Genomic DNA, 16,621 nt, shown 5'->3' with positions numbered 1-16,621 from the left:
GTAGCTATTCTAAAATATCCCATGGCACTAAAAAAATGTAACAGCACTTGTTTTAGAGAAAGCGAGTGAAGAACTTCACATGACAAATTCCTATATAGTTTAATGGGTCAGCAGAACTTCACAAAGAAAAATTTAGCCCACTGATAATGCATATGCTCACCTCTTATGTGCTTTTTGAAGAACAACATTTATAACAAAGGATCACATACTTTACTGAACGATGAGTCACAGAACAAGAACAAAATGCTCCACCCTTCACTGCAATGTATATCACAATAAAATGAATGAAACATAGACAACCTGAGAGCTGAAAGCTTTGCATACTCACATCTCCATCTAGCGGCCTCTGGTCGTCAGAGTCCCTGGTTGGACTGATGTCCTGCCTCATTACCCAGATAGGTTCCTTAGGTTCATCAGGGGTATAAGGAGAACGGATGGTCCTTGTCTTCACTTCCTCAATAGCCTCTTTAATATCTTTGATGGCCAATGAAATTGCATCTCTCTTTTCCTTGCTATACCTCTGCACTGATTCTCCTGAGTTGGATATAAGTCGAGAACCAGCTGGGAGCTGGCCATTAATTTCATGCCCACCACCAGCAAGAGTATGACCATGCTCCAAACTCTGTTCCGCCTCTGGCATGTCTTCAGCTGCCTTGTCTAAGCTCTGGGAGCTCATGCTCTGCTTCACTTCTGCTACAATCTGATCAATGTCCTCCTCTTGTTCATAACTGTCCATTCGTGGGTAGGGTGCAAACTCGGCCTCCTTCTCAGGGCTGTCAGACTCTCCATCAGATCGTTCATCATAATGGTGAAGGCGGGCACCAAGTGCCTCCTTGCGATAATTGTCAGCTTCCTCTCTTTCCCGCTCATACTGTTGGATCCCCTCCCTAGCATCGAGGTCTGGTGTATCTCCTATCTCCTCATACACATGTTCCTGCAGTCCATAGTCAGCATAAGGCTCAGCATACTGCTCATCCTCTCCTCGGTGGAAGAGCCGATGTGTGTAGACATAACCAGAGTAGGCAGCATTCATGGCTTCCTCGTGTTCAATGGAATGGAAATGTAAGTGATTGGGCAATGTTCGGTTATGCATGGCCTCACCGTGCTCAGCCTCAGCATTCTCTGTGTATTCCTCAGACTCGGGTCTGTACTGCACTGCATATGCACTCTCATCCTCATTTTCCTGAACTCTCTCTGTGTCGTAGCTGTCCTCCACTGTAGCTATCACATCGCCTTCTGCAGTATCTGTGTGATTGTGGAAACCACTTTCAGTGCTGGCTGACCGAGCTAACATCCCTTCCTCCTCCTGCCCAGAGAGGCCTCCTTGGCTGCTGTTGGTGTGTCTTAGGTGGTGAGTTGCATACCGCTGCTCCTCTTCCACCTCTGAGTGCACCAGGTCAGCCTCCACTGACTCGTTCACTGCTCCATTTGCTGGCTCTTCATTTGCCTCCCCCTCAGGCGGTCCAACCAAATTGTTCATGGCAAGTTCTGGTGGCTAGGTCACTATTCTGTTGACATTTTGTCTACTGCAGCTGGAAAGAAAGAAACAAACAAAAGTCCTCTGATGTTATTCTTAAAAAAAACCAAAGTGGAGTCAATAAACACAAGCAAAACAAAAGGCACCCTTCCTTCCCCAGCACACAAACATTTGACTGCATCAGCTCTGAGGTCAGATGACCATCAGCACAATAGCAAGACCTCCTGTGCAAATGATCTCCAACAGCAGCAATCAAAACCAATCCCCCTGGGGACTGCACTTCTCACTTCTAATGGACAAATTCTTTGTGGAAGAATAATTTGCAAGAACTTCTTGGAGGTGCTTCTAAGGACCACTGTGGCATTTCCATAGCGTTTACAGGTGCACTTTAGGAAAAGTAACCTCTGTCAGGGACTCAAACATGGTAAAACTAGGACAGAAATATTCGACCTTTGCTCCTCCACTCTCCATACAGTCCATTAACCATGTAAAGAAATGATGCAGTAATGTAAAATGACAGATCACAGTCTCATCACAGCAGTTTGCAGTTGCTCAGATGACTGACAACTATGCATACTACACTTCTTCAGTGTGGTATCTTCAGCTGAGCTAATCACCCAATGAACTTTTAAAAAATAATTAGAAATAAAAATACACTCGGGGTGTCTGAAGGACCTGTTCTTTCTCCTTAGAGAAGTGCAAGAGGGCCAGATACAACACATTTACTGTTCATGGAATACATCTACCATCACTTAAGATGGCTTCTGCACCAAACACTTTTTCTAAAACACAGAGAAGACATGACTAATATTTATAACCGCTACCATATTGAAATGAGAGAGGCATCTTAGCCTTACGGATTTTGAGCTAATAATAAAACATATGCAGGCCACAGAAACAGACAAACGCTGTATTCACTTCCAAAGGTTTCACAGAGGAAAAAGGCCTACCTAGCTCAAAAGATTTCACTTTTATGTAACAGTTTCAGCTACTCTGAACCTTGCCCTGTATTTTTAAAAGTGGCATAAAAAGAAGAGTTACGTCCTTTTAGATCAAGGACAAAGTCAAAATCACATAACCACAAATAAAATACAACTCTAGCCTGTAACTTACCAATAAGGACTAAAAGAAAAAAAAGGCAAAGAAAGAGCACCCACTGGAAGACTTCTAACTTAAAGGATCTGTAGAAGCATGTGTCAACTATCAATGTAAAAAGCTTAAAACAAATATAAAACAAGACTTGAACCAAATTACTGAACCGAGGCAAGAAGTCTCAAGTGACAATTCCAATGTTTTAACCTTTGAAATTTGGGAATCCTTACAATAAAAGAGGTTCTGACAATATCTGAAAATATGTGATCCTATTTTAGAAACCTAAATATTGGCTTGTAATATAATGCATACTGTGGACAAACAGCATCGCTGATATGGCTAGCTGTGAAAAACAAATTACTATTACAAACCATATGAAATACTGTTAAAAAACACCATAGAGCCCCAACATTTTCCTTTCACAAATTGAAAGTTTCCCAAGTTTCATCTGTAAAATCGCCCTTGTTTGAAGAATGATCTCAGGTTAATTTCAAATACTGGTAACTTGAAATTTTCAAGGTTGTGCCTTTTGAGCAGATGAGGACAACGCTTTAAGCTTTACCTAAAGTCTTTTACTGAAACAAGTTCTTTTTGTTTGCCCTTCCTCCCTTCCTATATAATAATTCTGATTTAATTGCACTTTTAATTTTTTCAGACAGTTTTAAAATGTAATTTGAAATTAAAAAAAAAAAAGAAATGTGAATTGTTAGAAAATAAGGCAAGTTTACTTATAAAATTGTAGAGCTGAATAAATGCCCTTAGGTCTTCTAAGCCCCAGTAACCTTCAATGAAGAGTAAGCTTCTAAGTCAAGTACATTTTTCGGTTTAACAATCAGTCTTTAGTACTGTAATTTAAAGAACCGCTTATTAAGGTTGGGAGTTGGAAGTACTAAATCCCTTTTCATGTATGGTAGATGGACAACTAAAATCCCCATTTTTTTTATTCTTGGTAGCATTTCCCTCAAGCACATACAAGGTCTGCCTGACTTTTCCCATCAGGCCTTCAAAAAGCACTTTATTTCCAGCAAGCAAGCAAATATCAACAACCTACATAAAATGCCATAGACAGGAAAACATGAGCAAGAGAAGATCTCACCTTGGAAACAAAGACATAGTATCCATCTGAAAGATATTATACCCCCACATTAACTACTCAGAACAGCAGCTGTGCTCCAATAATCAAACATATATGGGAAAGTGCTCTGTAAGCACTTTTAGCTTTGCACTCAGGACTTGACAGACGAATTTGTCTCCAAAATAGAGAAATCAGAGGTTGATTACTACTGCAACTAGCCCTCTGCTGAAGGTAAAATTACCTTCCTGTCTGTGCAGAAGAAATATTAAACATCAATACATATTTCTAATGCAACATAAATAAAAAGCTGAAATTTAAAGATTCTCCTTTGCTACTTTAAAAACAGAAATAGTTAAAACACCGCTAAAGGGCATACTATCATCTCTGAGCAAGAGCACAAAACCCTTGCCCAGCACTTCTCAGAAAACGACAAGCAGTAAGAAAAGGTGAAAATGTGAGCATTCACATTTCAATTTGGTTTGTTATTTGTTTCCCAGGTACACATGTATAATTGTTTGCTTTCTTGCCCATACATGGCAGAAATTAGACTTTTAAAAACAGATCATTATTATAAATATGCCTTTTAGGGTTTACTTTGTAAGAGCACTATGTGTTATTTTTTCATAGTCTAATCCTGATTTTTTTAATAAAAGATCACACTCTCAATAGACCTGTTTGCTATCGTTATTGTCTCAAAACAAAGCTATGTACCATGTGGAACCAAAACTACACTTACACACACATACAAACACCATTTTTTGTCACATTTAAGATGACAACTCAGAAAGGGACCACAGGAGGTCTCAGTCCAAGTCTGCCCAAAGCACAGCCAGCTCTCAGCTCAGACTGAGTTGTTCAGGGACAGATCTAGTTGGAGCTTGGTAACCTCCAAGTCACAACCTGTCTGTGTCTTGGCTCTAGAGCTGGGATATTCTTGTAGGGAAAACATTTCTTCCTTATGGTCAGACCAAATTTCCCGTTTCAGCATGTGTCAGCTGAAACTCTGTAACCCACCCTCCTGCCACACACTACTGTAAAAACCCTGTCTGCATCTCCTCCATCCCCTGGGCTGCTGTGTTGGGTGACCCTGAAGACATCCCCTTGTCCCAGCTGAACCAAGTGTGGTCCCACAGCTTCTCCTCACGGAGCAAGGGCTCCAGCCCACCATCTCAGTGGCCTCCATCTCCCACTAGTCTGTCAGTGTTATTCCTGTGTTGGTGACCCAAGGTGGAGGTGATACCAAGACAGGGTCTGACCAGTGCTGAGCAGAGAGTACATAGCCCTGCCTTTCCCTGGTTTTCAGGGCTGTGTTCTGCTCACACTGCCCTAAGTACCACCTGTGCCCTTTTCTGCTGCCCAGGCCATGACCCTGAGCTGCTCCTCAGCCCCACCAGCCCACGTCTGTACGGCTGTGAAGGGTATTTATAGATACACATTGTTTTAATTAATCTTTTCATTTATAAGAAGCACAACTAATTCCTCTTATTTTGCAGAACTTTTGCAAGAGAAAAGTTATTATGCCAGTTAAGCACGTAAGCAAAAACAGCTTTGTCTTCCCTAAATGTCTTTCACATATTTACCCATTTTCCATGAAAAATAGAAAATGTTACACTTTTACCATACTTACCTATGACTCCAAGTCACACTAGAAGCACAGAAACTCTTGACTGAATTTGCAATAGGACTCCACCCCAAGTACAAGTTGTCTTGGCACATTTGCTGAGGAATTTCACAAAGCATCTATGTGTTTCCAGACTCCAGCAATGCACTAATGTTTCACCTTTTTTTTTTTTTTTTTAAATTAGAGCTCCTACCTTATCAAACAGATGAGAATCTCACACCATATGCAACACTCTCTTAGAGAGAACTCTCCACCTCTCCTGTGTTAGATGACTTTTTCTTCCCTGAACTGTAAATTGTCTGGAAAATCTGACTGGTTTTGCTAACAAGTGCTAAGTAAGCTCACCCAAAACAGCTTTAAACAAGAAAAGCTGCAAAATCTATGTTTCTTGACAGTCAGTGAAAGCAGCACCTGGAAAAGTGGCATTAACATCCCACCACATGCACACACATACACATATTGGTTCATACCAATCGGGATGAACAACTACAAACACCCATAATATTGTAATTGTAAGGCAGAAAAGCTACATGCACAATATTGCTCTGCATAGAAAAGTGTTCTACCAGTGCTTGTAGAATCCTTGTACCAATTTAATACTTTAAACATGTCACACATTAGTTTCAACACTACAATTTGCCTTTCTGCAAAGTCTTTTATCCAAATTTTGTTTGTAATAACCATAGAAGCTTCCATTTCTGAGTCCCAGGTCTCCTTCTGAACAAAGCAGGAGCAAAGTTTATATACACAAACGTATGCAAATTTCAAAAGAGGGTAGCTTCTACCTGCATTGGTCTTTTCTCACCACAAGTAGACTAACAGAGTACACATATTTGCAACAGAAAGTATGGAAATGCTGTTTTTAAAAGATATCTGTACACCTGCCCATACTTAAAACATCAACTTTGTACACAAGCCACATGGGAATTGAAGTGAACTGTATTAAGTCACAGTATGCATCTACATAACTCAAAGGCAAATCACACATTAGATTTCAGTTTCCCAGGGTTTCTTGATCTACCTTAGCTCCCACTAGGGTATGAAATTCTGTGGTGGAAAGGGTGAACAGGTGTCAGCAGCAGACTTCCTAAACCATATGATGTCAGATTAACCTTGTGATTACAGTGAATTAATTTGAATTTCCGCTTCCAATTTTAAAACTGTTTACATCACCTCCTAAGTATCTCTTTAAATCGAATTTACACAGTAACTAAACAAGCCTGAAAAAGTCATACAGCTCTCCTGTGGGGTCTGGAAACATCACCAATTCCCACATAATTGAGCAATAGGATCATGCCAAGGTTTGGTCAACAGTATTTTTAACTCTCCATTTTTTAATGCTTTGTACCTACATTTGGTTTTGAACATTTTGTTTTAATAACATTTAACCTTGTTGCAAGTCTTCAAAAGCACATTCTCATTTCATTTACTGTCATAAATGAACTGGTGAAACTACAGAAGTTCACTTTAAAAAAATTGGGAATTTAACTGAATAATCACAGTTTTTTGTAAGATTTCAAAAGTACTTTAGGGATAAAGAGAGAAATTATTATATTTACAAATTAAACAGCTATTGAAACCAGAAATTATTTACTGCCCTTGCACAACATCTCTACCTGTTTTTAATATGGGTTTAAAACAGGTAAGAGTAGAATTTTGCAAGTCTTCAATCAATGAGTTTCTTTTGAGAAAAAAAGGAAACTAGCTTTAGGCATCCTAGTTATTAAATTGAATACCCAAAAAAGGAAAAACTATCAGTTTCCAGTTCCTTTGAACCTAAGCATGCTGAACAGATGATTACCAGTATGCAGTCAGTGATGAAGCCAATGTAGTAGACATGGGGTTAAAATGACCCCAACCCAGCTCCTTCATTTCCTGCCCATTGGCCTCTTTCTTCCAAGCCTTTGTCTACTCCCATGAAAATAAAGGACAGCTGAGAGAAACCCGTGTTTGACATGAAGAACTCCAAACTTTTGTTAACAGTAAACAGATACAGAATTACCTGACTTAAAGAGCTCTCAAAAAACATTTAACTTTCCTCTCATTCCAATGTCCACCTTATTCAAAACTAAACTTTAAACTTGAGCAAGAAACATGTGCAGTAATCAAGGCAGACAGACCACATCTTGTAACACTTTTGGGCACTGGAGAGAGAGCACGCTCTGATCAGAAGGCAGAGACCCATCCCATCAACTTTTAATATGAAGTTGTGTCAAGAAACACGGGGAGTGGACTCTGGGAGTATCTGAAGCCATCCATCCGCTGCCAGAGGAGTGTTAACTGATATTACAGCCTAAAAGAAGAACGAGAACCAGTAGACACATATCTAGACCAGGATCCAAAGGCAAAATCTACAGCAAAGTACAACAATTAGGCATACTAAAACAAAAAATAAATCAGAAATACCAGATTGTAATTGGTTGAGGGAATAAATCTGACTCCTCTTTCCAACCAGAATGATCAAGTATGGTAAGTAAAAGTCCTGTAACATCTCAACCAAGGAAATTTGTGGTTCTCTTTCACTCTTGTAATTTTTTGACAGGTCACTACTGGTTTTATACCTGGGTGTATTATGGATTGAATTTTTAATTAGCATCGAGATAATGTAAAATTTTGACCACTGGAATTGTTACTCTGGTTCTTAATTCACAATTAGTAATAAAATCCATTTCCTGAGAAGAAAAATTGAAGTAGTATAACTGATATCAAAGCACATTAATGTTTAATATCAATATTACAGTCTGAGACTAACTTCCGTCTCTGTTACAGGTACAACTGCTAAAAACGAATCTTTATTAAATCTGAGCATGTGGTTGTTTATAATTTACCATTTTTTTTCTCCTCTGTATAAAAGGGCAGAACTGTTTCAGAGAACACAGTGGAAAAAGCTGACTCTCTAGTGACGAATTCTGAAGGTAAATGTTTTTACACTACTGTTGTCTTTACTTTACTGACTTAGTAACTTGAAATGAAACAGTGAGGTGAAAACCAAGCTGTTTTGGGTTTTCATGGCAAGGTTTTGGTAGGGGAAGTGGGTTACAGGGGTGACTGCCGTAAGAAGGAACCAGAAGATTCCCCTGTGTCTAACAGAGCCAGCGCCAGTCAGCTCCAAGATGTACTCACTGCTGGCTAAAGCTGAGCCTACCAGTAGTGGTGGTAGCTCCTCTGGGATAATCTGTGCAACAGCAGAGGAGAAGAGTGAGAACATGTGAGAACAACAACTCTGCAGACATCAAGGTTAGTGAAGAAAGAAAGCAGGAGCAGAGGTTCCCCTGCAGCCTGTGATGCAGCCCATAGCGAGGCCCTCCTCCTGCCGCCGTGGAGGTCATGTGGAAGCATACATCCACCTGCAGCCCAGGGAGGACCCCACACTGGAGTGAGTGGAAGCAGCCAAAGGAGCCACACCTTGTGGAGAGACTGTGCTGAAGCAGGCTCCTGGCAGGATGTGTGACCCTGTGGAGAGGATCCCAAACTCATCAGGTTTTCTATCAGGACTTGTGGCCCTGTGGAGGACTCACACTGCAGCACTCTGTTGCTGAAGGAACTGTTGCCCATGGCAGGGACTCACACTAGAGCAGGTGAAGGGAGTGGGGAGGAAGGAGCAGCAGAGACATGTCTGAACTAACCACAACCCTCATTCCCTGTTCCTCAGAGGTAGAGGAATTGAGAGCAAAGTTAAGACCTTAAAAGAAGGGAGTGGTGGTAAGAAGTTTTTTCTAAGACTTGGTTTTACTTTTCACTATCCTACTCTCTTTTACTTGGCAATAAATTAATTAATTTCCATGAGTAAAATCTACTTTGCTGTGACATCACCAGGTGAACAATCCCTCCTTGTCTTTACATTTTCTCTCCCCTCTACATTTTCTCTTACTCAGACTGAGTAAGAATGAAGGAAGACAGTAAGGTGAGGTAACTAAAACTCCAAAGCATTCAACTATGGCAGGAATACCAGTTCTTTTCCATCTGCTTCTCATCATTTAAAACAATTGAATTAACACTTTCTAGTTGCCATATCACAAGCTCATTTTCAAGGACCTGATATTTGCCTGTACAACATTAATGAGAAGGTTCTAAGTACAAGTTAGTTTGTCTCCTCTTTCTGAATGACAGAAAGATATCACAGCCCATATCTGCTTCCATTCACAGAAACTAGCTAAGCGAGACTGTGTAAGGGTTGCAGACTACCAATACTTCAGGAAAAAAAACAGTGAAATCCCTGACTAGGGATTTCATTTAAAGGTCTAGTCACAGCAAAAAAGTTACAAGGTTTCAAGCTGCAGTATTCCTGGAATTAAACACTGCTTCAATAGATTTTAGTTTGTACCTATAAAACTTTAAATCTCAGGAAAAAAAAATTACAAGAAGCAAAAACTATGGAATGAAACAACAGATGCAAAGGAAGAGGAAGTAGGAATACACAAATGTAGGTTACAGGAGATGAAAATTAACTTTTTTCTCCACCCCGCCTCCCCCAGTAAACACAATCTCATCTCAAACCATCAAGTTCCAATAACACTTGCAGATCTTTTTACTACTTCTGTTTCAAGGACAATCTGCTGATTCAGACCACATTAAAAAACAGACAAATCCAAAGCTGCACAGACCAGCTGATGAGCTTCCAAAGGCTTGAAGGAAAACTGATCTGCCAGTTGCATTTTCTCACAGATCTGCAATGGTGTTACAGCGCTATACTGTAAAGACAGCCCCACAGGCCTCTCCAAAGCCATATGGAAGGATGTCATACATTGACTTCCGAAGCATTATCCTGAGTGATTAGAGCAAAAATTCTCAAGCACTGTAAAGACCTTCCTGAAATGCTCTGGCCACTTGTCAGCACCATAGTAGATACACCACTAGGCATCACACACCAGATATTCAGCTGAGAGGTGTCTATCTGGCTACACCAGCACCTACCTGTGTTTGACTGGCCTCACCAGACCTGTCTGCATGTTCCAGGCTTCCCAATAAAAAAGATTCTTCTAGACTGAAACATTAATTATTTCTGCACCTTCGGTGATTTAAAAAGCAAAATACACCATATGTTCCTTGCCAAAGCTGATGAGACAAGGGTTAGTTATTCAAAGAGGGAGGATACCAATACCACGTTCTTTTCTCTGCACTGAGGAAGATCTTGACTGAGACCTACTTTTCAGCACAAGCACATTTCTGTTAGTGGAATTAGCTGCTCCAAGGCAACTACATCTTAAATCTGTTCCCCAGACAAAATCAAACCCTAATGAAGGCTGGCATTTCTCCACATGCGCAGCTCAGAACAGGACTTGAAGAGTATTAATTATTGTACTCAACACAGCTCAGAGCCCTCAAATCTGTCTTTCAAACGGTAGCAGTCGGGGGGGGGGGGGGGGGGGGGGGGGGGGCGGTGCGAAGGGCAGGGGCCGAGGGGAACAATGCCTGGCTACAGTCATAGGGTTCCTATCAGGATAAGAAAACACAAATAATCTGATGTTGCTAATCAAGTTAACCAGATCACTCACTACTGCCAGATCATGAAAATCAAACCCAGATGCATTCTATCAAAATCACAAAACTTTCCACACACTTGCCAGGCTCTACCCACTGAGAAAACAAACTTAACAAAACATGATTACACGGGAGAGAGGTTCAGAAGAAAACAAAGAAAACCAAGGACTCACACAAACACACTTTTTATGTCCCTATGCAACATTTACAGCTAGAACCTCCACACAAAACAGTCCAAATGAAGTAATATGTAAACTCAATGGGGAAAAAGGACATAGTGCAACAGCATTTAAAGAAGCAGTCATAAGCAAAACAGAATATAAATAAAAGATTTTCTAAACACATGTAGGATGGCAGTCGTCTTCTTTTTAAAACTGTGTGTCCACTGCCCCCACAGTGCTTTTGTATTCTTTACAAACAGAACTGACTTCAAAAATTCAGATGTGTCACATTTCTGTAAAAGTAGGTTACTCTGTCTTCTGTTTTTATGTAGCAATACTTAGATTTTAGCAGAAGAGTATATTCCATTTAAAATATTATTCTTGTGCATTCTTAACCTTATTAAATGTTTTACATTATTAATCCATCAAAGTAGTGGAATTATGGCACAGAAAAGCTGCAACTAAAAAGGGCAGTTGTAAGGTAAAATACATTTCACATATATAAATTTACAGGAGGACAGTACAATCCTGACATTTTTCAACACTTGAAACAATTAAAATATTTAGGTATTCATCTATTAACATTTTTCTTCTTTTAGCTTGCAGTCTGAGAGTAAATGGTTCCTTTCACTTATCCTCAGAAGTTATTATTAAGGCAATGCCTATCAAAGATACTTCTGACCCTTTCTCATCAGGAAATGGAAAGCTATAATTATTTGACTTCCTTATGTTTTATAAAGAGAAAGTAAGATGCCTCTTATATGTTCCATGAACCCTAACTAAGAAGGATTCTGTAATGTCAGGGAATGGCATATTTACTCTGCTTTATCTTTCTATTCCTTTTCAAGGAATCATCATCACTCTTACAACAGAATCGTTTTCTCTTCTGACATCCAAGCTTAGCTGTGGTATTTAAAGCACTACTGTCTATTTAACTCAAAAGCCATAAAAGCCAGGTCTCTGCTATCCATCAGGCAAATAAATGGTTTGGACTTCTCTTCAAATATTTGTCCTTTGAAGAGGTAACCTCATAAGCACACACATAATAACTTCCCTTTTCTTTCCTATAACTACAGCACCATTTTGCTGTAGTTACTACAGCATCAGTTTCTTAAATTCAGGACAAAAAATACAGAGGATGTGATCTCTCCTATGGAAACATGCTTTAAAATTAAGGTAGGAAGCTACTTAATTAACTTTAAACATGGAAATACATTTGAAAAGTGATGGAACAATTAATCCTATTGTTTGTAATAAAAATACGAAGGAAAAGATGGTTATCAGGGAGAGTCAACATGGATTCACCAAGGGGAAATCCTGTTTGACCAACCTGAGAGCCTGCTATGAGAGCATAACTGGCTGGCGAGATGAGGGGAGAGCAGCGAATGTCATCTACCTTGACTTCAGTAAGGCTTTGGACACTGTCTCCCACAACATCCTCATCAGAAAGCTCAGACAGGATTGAGAACTGACTGAATGACAGATCCCAGAGGGTGGTGATCAATGGCACAGAATCAAGTTGGAGGCCTGTGGCCAGCGGAGTTCCACAGGGATGGGTTCTGGGGCCAGTCTTGTTCAAAATCTTCATCAACAACCTGGATGAGAGGACTGAGTGTACCCTCAGCAAGTTGGCTGATGACACCAAGCTGGGAGGACTGGCTGATTCCCCAGAAGGCTGTGCTGCCATTCAGCGGGATCTCAACTGGCTTGAGGGTTGGGCAGAGAGGAACCTCATGAGGTTCAACAAGGGCAAGTGCAGAGTCCTGCACCTGGGGAGGAACAACCCCATGCACCAATACTGGCTGGGGTTGACCTGCTGAAGAGCAGCTCTGCAGAGAGAGACCTGAGAGTCCTGGTTGATAATAAACTAACCATGAGCCAGCAATGTGCCCTCATGGTCAAGAAGGCCAACGGCATCCTGGGATGCATCAAGAAGAGTGTGGCCAGCAGGTCAAGGGCAGTTCTGCTTCCTCTCTACTCTATCCTGGTGAGGCCTCATCTGGAGTCCTGGTTCTAGGCTCTCCAGCTCAAGAGGGACAAGAGAATACCTGGAGAGAGTCCAGTGCAGGGTCACCAAGATGATCAGAGCACTGGAACATCTTTCATACAAGGAAAGGCTGCAGGAACTGTGGTTGTTTAGAGAAGAGGAGATCTCATTAATATTTACAAATACCAAGATCGGTGTCAGGAAGTTGGGGCATCCCTTTTTTCTATTGTAGCTAGTGATAGGACATGGGGTAATGGGCTGAAGCTGGTAAACAAGAAGTTGCATTTAAACATAAGAAAAAACTTTTACTGTGAGGCTAAGGGAGCCCTGGCACAGGCTGCCCAGGGAAGGTGTGGAGTCTCTTTCTCTAGAGGTGTTCAAAACCCACCTGAATGCTTTCCTATGTGACCTGATCTAAGTGGACCTGCTTTAGCAGGGGGGTTTGACTAGATGGTCTCTAGAGGTGCCTTTCCAACTCCTGCCATTCTATGATTTTATGAAAATAATAATTATGTATTTCTCAGAAGTCTGTAGGTTGCTATAGGATTATTCTGAGATTACTATTTTACTACAGAATTCAATGCTGTGTTTCAAATCAGTCACACAGATGGCTACCTTTGATATTAAGTTACATGGACTTCTCTAGACAAGTAAAGCTTTTGGCTCTATAGAAGTTGTAAAAACCATGGTGATCAATAAATCTAATCTCCTAAAAAAGTACAAACTATTATGACCTCCTAAGCTCCTGCTTGCTAGAACTGCAGCATAAACCATTTAGAAATATAGGCAATTTTCAAAGTTTGTCAGCCCACAATATCCATTCTGCTTTCATACACAGGATATATATTAAGTTGCCATGCTACAATTGTCCCATCATGCACTTTACCTTTTACAACTTCTTTACAGTATTCTTGGACTCTGGTATTGTTATAATAGCTATTGAAAACTAGGAGTCCAAAAGACTCCTCTGCCACAGCCTTCAGAAGATGTTAGCTGACAGTCAGTTAGCTGACTAGGACAATCCTTATCTACAAAGGCAGCTGGTCAACAGCAGGAATTTAGCATGGCCAAGTTTCAAGACTTTTGAACAGGCCAGTTCCTGCAGACAGTTACTCATGCAGATCCTGAGCAAAAACACACAATATCCAAGCTCTGGAACTAAAAGTGAGTCACTGCAAGCTGAAGTAATGTTTCAATAATTTCACTAAAGCAGACACATGACTAAAAAATTCACAGTCGTTCCTGTGGAATTTCAGGCCTATTGGCTTTTCTACTTGTGCTTTTCTGATGGTCTCTGTAGGGGAAATAAGTCTTGGGAAAAAAAGGAGAGGAAAGAAGAGGAGGAACACACACACACACACAGACACACACAGACACACAGACACACACAGACACACACAGACACACACAGACACACACAGACACACACACACACACAGACACACACACACACACACACACACACACAAAAAAAATCTGCAGCTTGCAAGAGTGACTAGATTATCATCTACACTTGCCAGAGACAGTTTCTCAGAGTGACTCCAAATTTGTGTTTTACTTTGGATCCAAAGTACACTTTTAAAGGGTAACTTCTGACTGTTCACAGACACCGCCCTTCAGTGCCACTGCAGAGCAGACTTGGAAATCACATAATGGATTTATTTCAAGCAACAGTTATCTGGCAAGAGAGATCCAGGAGTGCACCTAATTTGTTCAATTTGCTGGTGAGCATTCAGGCACAGGACTTGTCCAGAGCTAATGTGATATGAGACTCCTCAAATGTGCTAAGGCTGTATGTACATGAGGTCCTTAATACCAAATGCCTTCCCCTACAGATCTGCTCAGATTGCAGCCAAGTCAGGGACATCCTCCAGATCAGTTCCACAGAAATATTTGTTAGATAATATAAATCATAATTTCTAATTTTTGTTCATACTTTTAATCACATGGGAATATTCTTTCTCAGATGCTTTTTCACCAGCAGGATGGGAAAGACGAAGAAAAGGAAAGACAAAATCATTATGGACATAGATTAAATGTTTAACAAACCAGTATATCCTGGTACCTATTTGCATACTTGGATGGTTCTTACAAGTTCAGAGAGTCAGGAAAATGTTGATTGGAAGTCACTGGAGATCATCCAGACCAACTAGCTTCTCAAAGTGTAACTAATGGTAATACCAGACCAAGTTGGTCACAGCTTTGTCTGGCCAAATCTTGAAACCCTCTGCAGATGGGTTACTCCATGATCTCTCTGGGCAACTTGTTCTAGGCTTTGAACGAACGTCATATGGCAGAATTCTTTCATTATGTTCAATCTAGATATGCATCACTATGATAACTTGGTGCAAATGAAATGTCAGAATTGATCTCACCTAAATTCCTCATTTGCTCATGTAATGTGCCTGCTCATAAGAGTAGATACAGCCATGAGAAAAAAGCACCCAGAGGACCAGGAGACAGAAGAACTTAAGGCACAAACTTAAGGTGGAGGGACATCAGAAGAGGAATATAGCACACAAGGTATATGAATAAGGCACAACTTTCTTCATAATAGTGCCCACAGCACTATTATCTTTCATTCAAATAGTTGCAAGTAATCTAGCTGAAGACCTGGCATTCAGTCTTAAAATTTTGCCAGTGGTATATTTTTTTATTGTTTTAATTCAAATTCTTCTTAACTCCTCACATAAGTGTTTGACCTCTCACTCTTGCAAAAATAAGACATGACAGTCAATGACACTTGCTTTTTAATAAATCCATGCCCATGGTTTGTTTTCTTTTACCTTGTGTATGTCCTAGCCATTTTACACTTCTAAAAACATTTCCTTAAAATGCATTAAGAACCACAATAAAACTATACAAGCTAAAACAAACCAAAACAAGAAGTCTTAGGGGAAAAAAAAAAAAAGAAGGAAAAATGTCATTTAACTTCTTTGAAGGATATTTAGAAGTTCCATTTTTTTTACTGCTGAATACATTGTGAATTCTATTATACGGAATCATTAGACATTGACTGAAATTTATCAGGTGGTGATAAACAATATAAAAGAATAAAATTAATCTAATTCAGTTAAAAATGGACTTCTGAATGACTGTTTTTTAGACTGGAGTTGCTAAGCAAAACTACTTCTGCAGTATCTTTGCAAGCATGTAATGTTTCCCAACCAAAATACTGTGACTTTAATGTAATCACATTTGAAGATGCTATTAACAGATTCTTCTTTTATGTACCAGAGTGCGTTGAGTTGACCCTGGCTGGATGCCATATGCCCACCAAAGCCACTCTGTCACTCCCATCCTCAAATGGACAGGGGGTAAAAATACAATGAAAGAGTCATGAGTTAAGGATAGTGGAAATACTCTCCAATTACTGTCAGAGGCAAAACAGACTTGGCTTAGGGAAATTAACTAATTTGTTGCCTATCAAAAAAAGAATATGATAATGAAATCTTAAAAAATCCTTTAATCCAATTCTCCCTGCTTCCCAGGCCTAACTTTACTGTAGATTTCCCTGCTTCCTTCCCTCAATGAGTGCAGGATGATGGGGAATGGGTGTTTGTGGTTAGCTTATCACACATCTCTGCCAGTCTTTCCTCCCCATTCTCTTCTCCTGCTCCAGTGTGGGGTTCCTCTTATGGGAGACAGTTCTCCACAAACTTCTCCAATGTGGGCCCTTTCCAAAGGCTCCAGTTCTTCATGAACTGCTCCAGTGTAAGTCCATTCC

The 16,621-nt window shown here is 40.2% G+C and overlaps 1 protein-coding gene across 3 annotated transcripts in view; it reads right to left on the bottom strand.

The window, feature by feature from the left end:
- Positions 1 to 16,621, bottom strand: part of APBA1 (amyloid beta precursor protein binding family A member 1) — a 92,280-nt gene that overhangs the window by 38,653 nt on the left and 37,006 nt on the right. For all 3 annotated transcript variants that reach the window (XR_009820839.1, XM_062018060.1, XM_062018059.1), the window contains exon 2: positions 329 to 1,532. Coding sequence is in view for 2 of the 3 variants with exons in the window: in XM_062018060.1 (XP_061874044.1) it covers positions 329 to 1,480 (1,152 nt within the window). In the remaining variant the exon portion in view is untranslated. The remainder of the gene's footprint in view (positions 1 to 328; positions 1,533 to 16,621) is intronic.

The sequence above is a fragment of the Colius striatus genome, chromosome Z (genome assembly GCF_028858725.1).
Source record: "Colius striatus isolate bColStr4 chromosome Z, bColStr4.1.hap1, whole genome shotgun sequence".
Lineage (NCBI taxonomy): Eukaryota > Metazoa > Chordata > Aves > Coliiformes > Coliidae > Colius > Colius striatus.
This window is presented reverse-complemented; position numbering and strand designations above follow the sequence as displayed.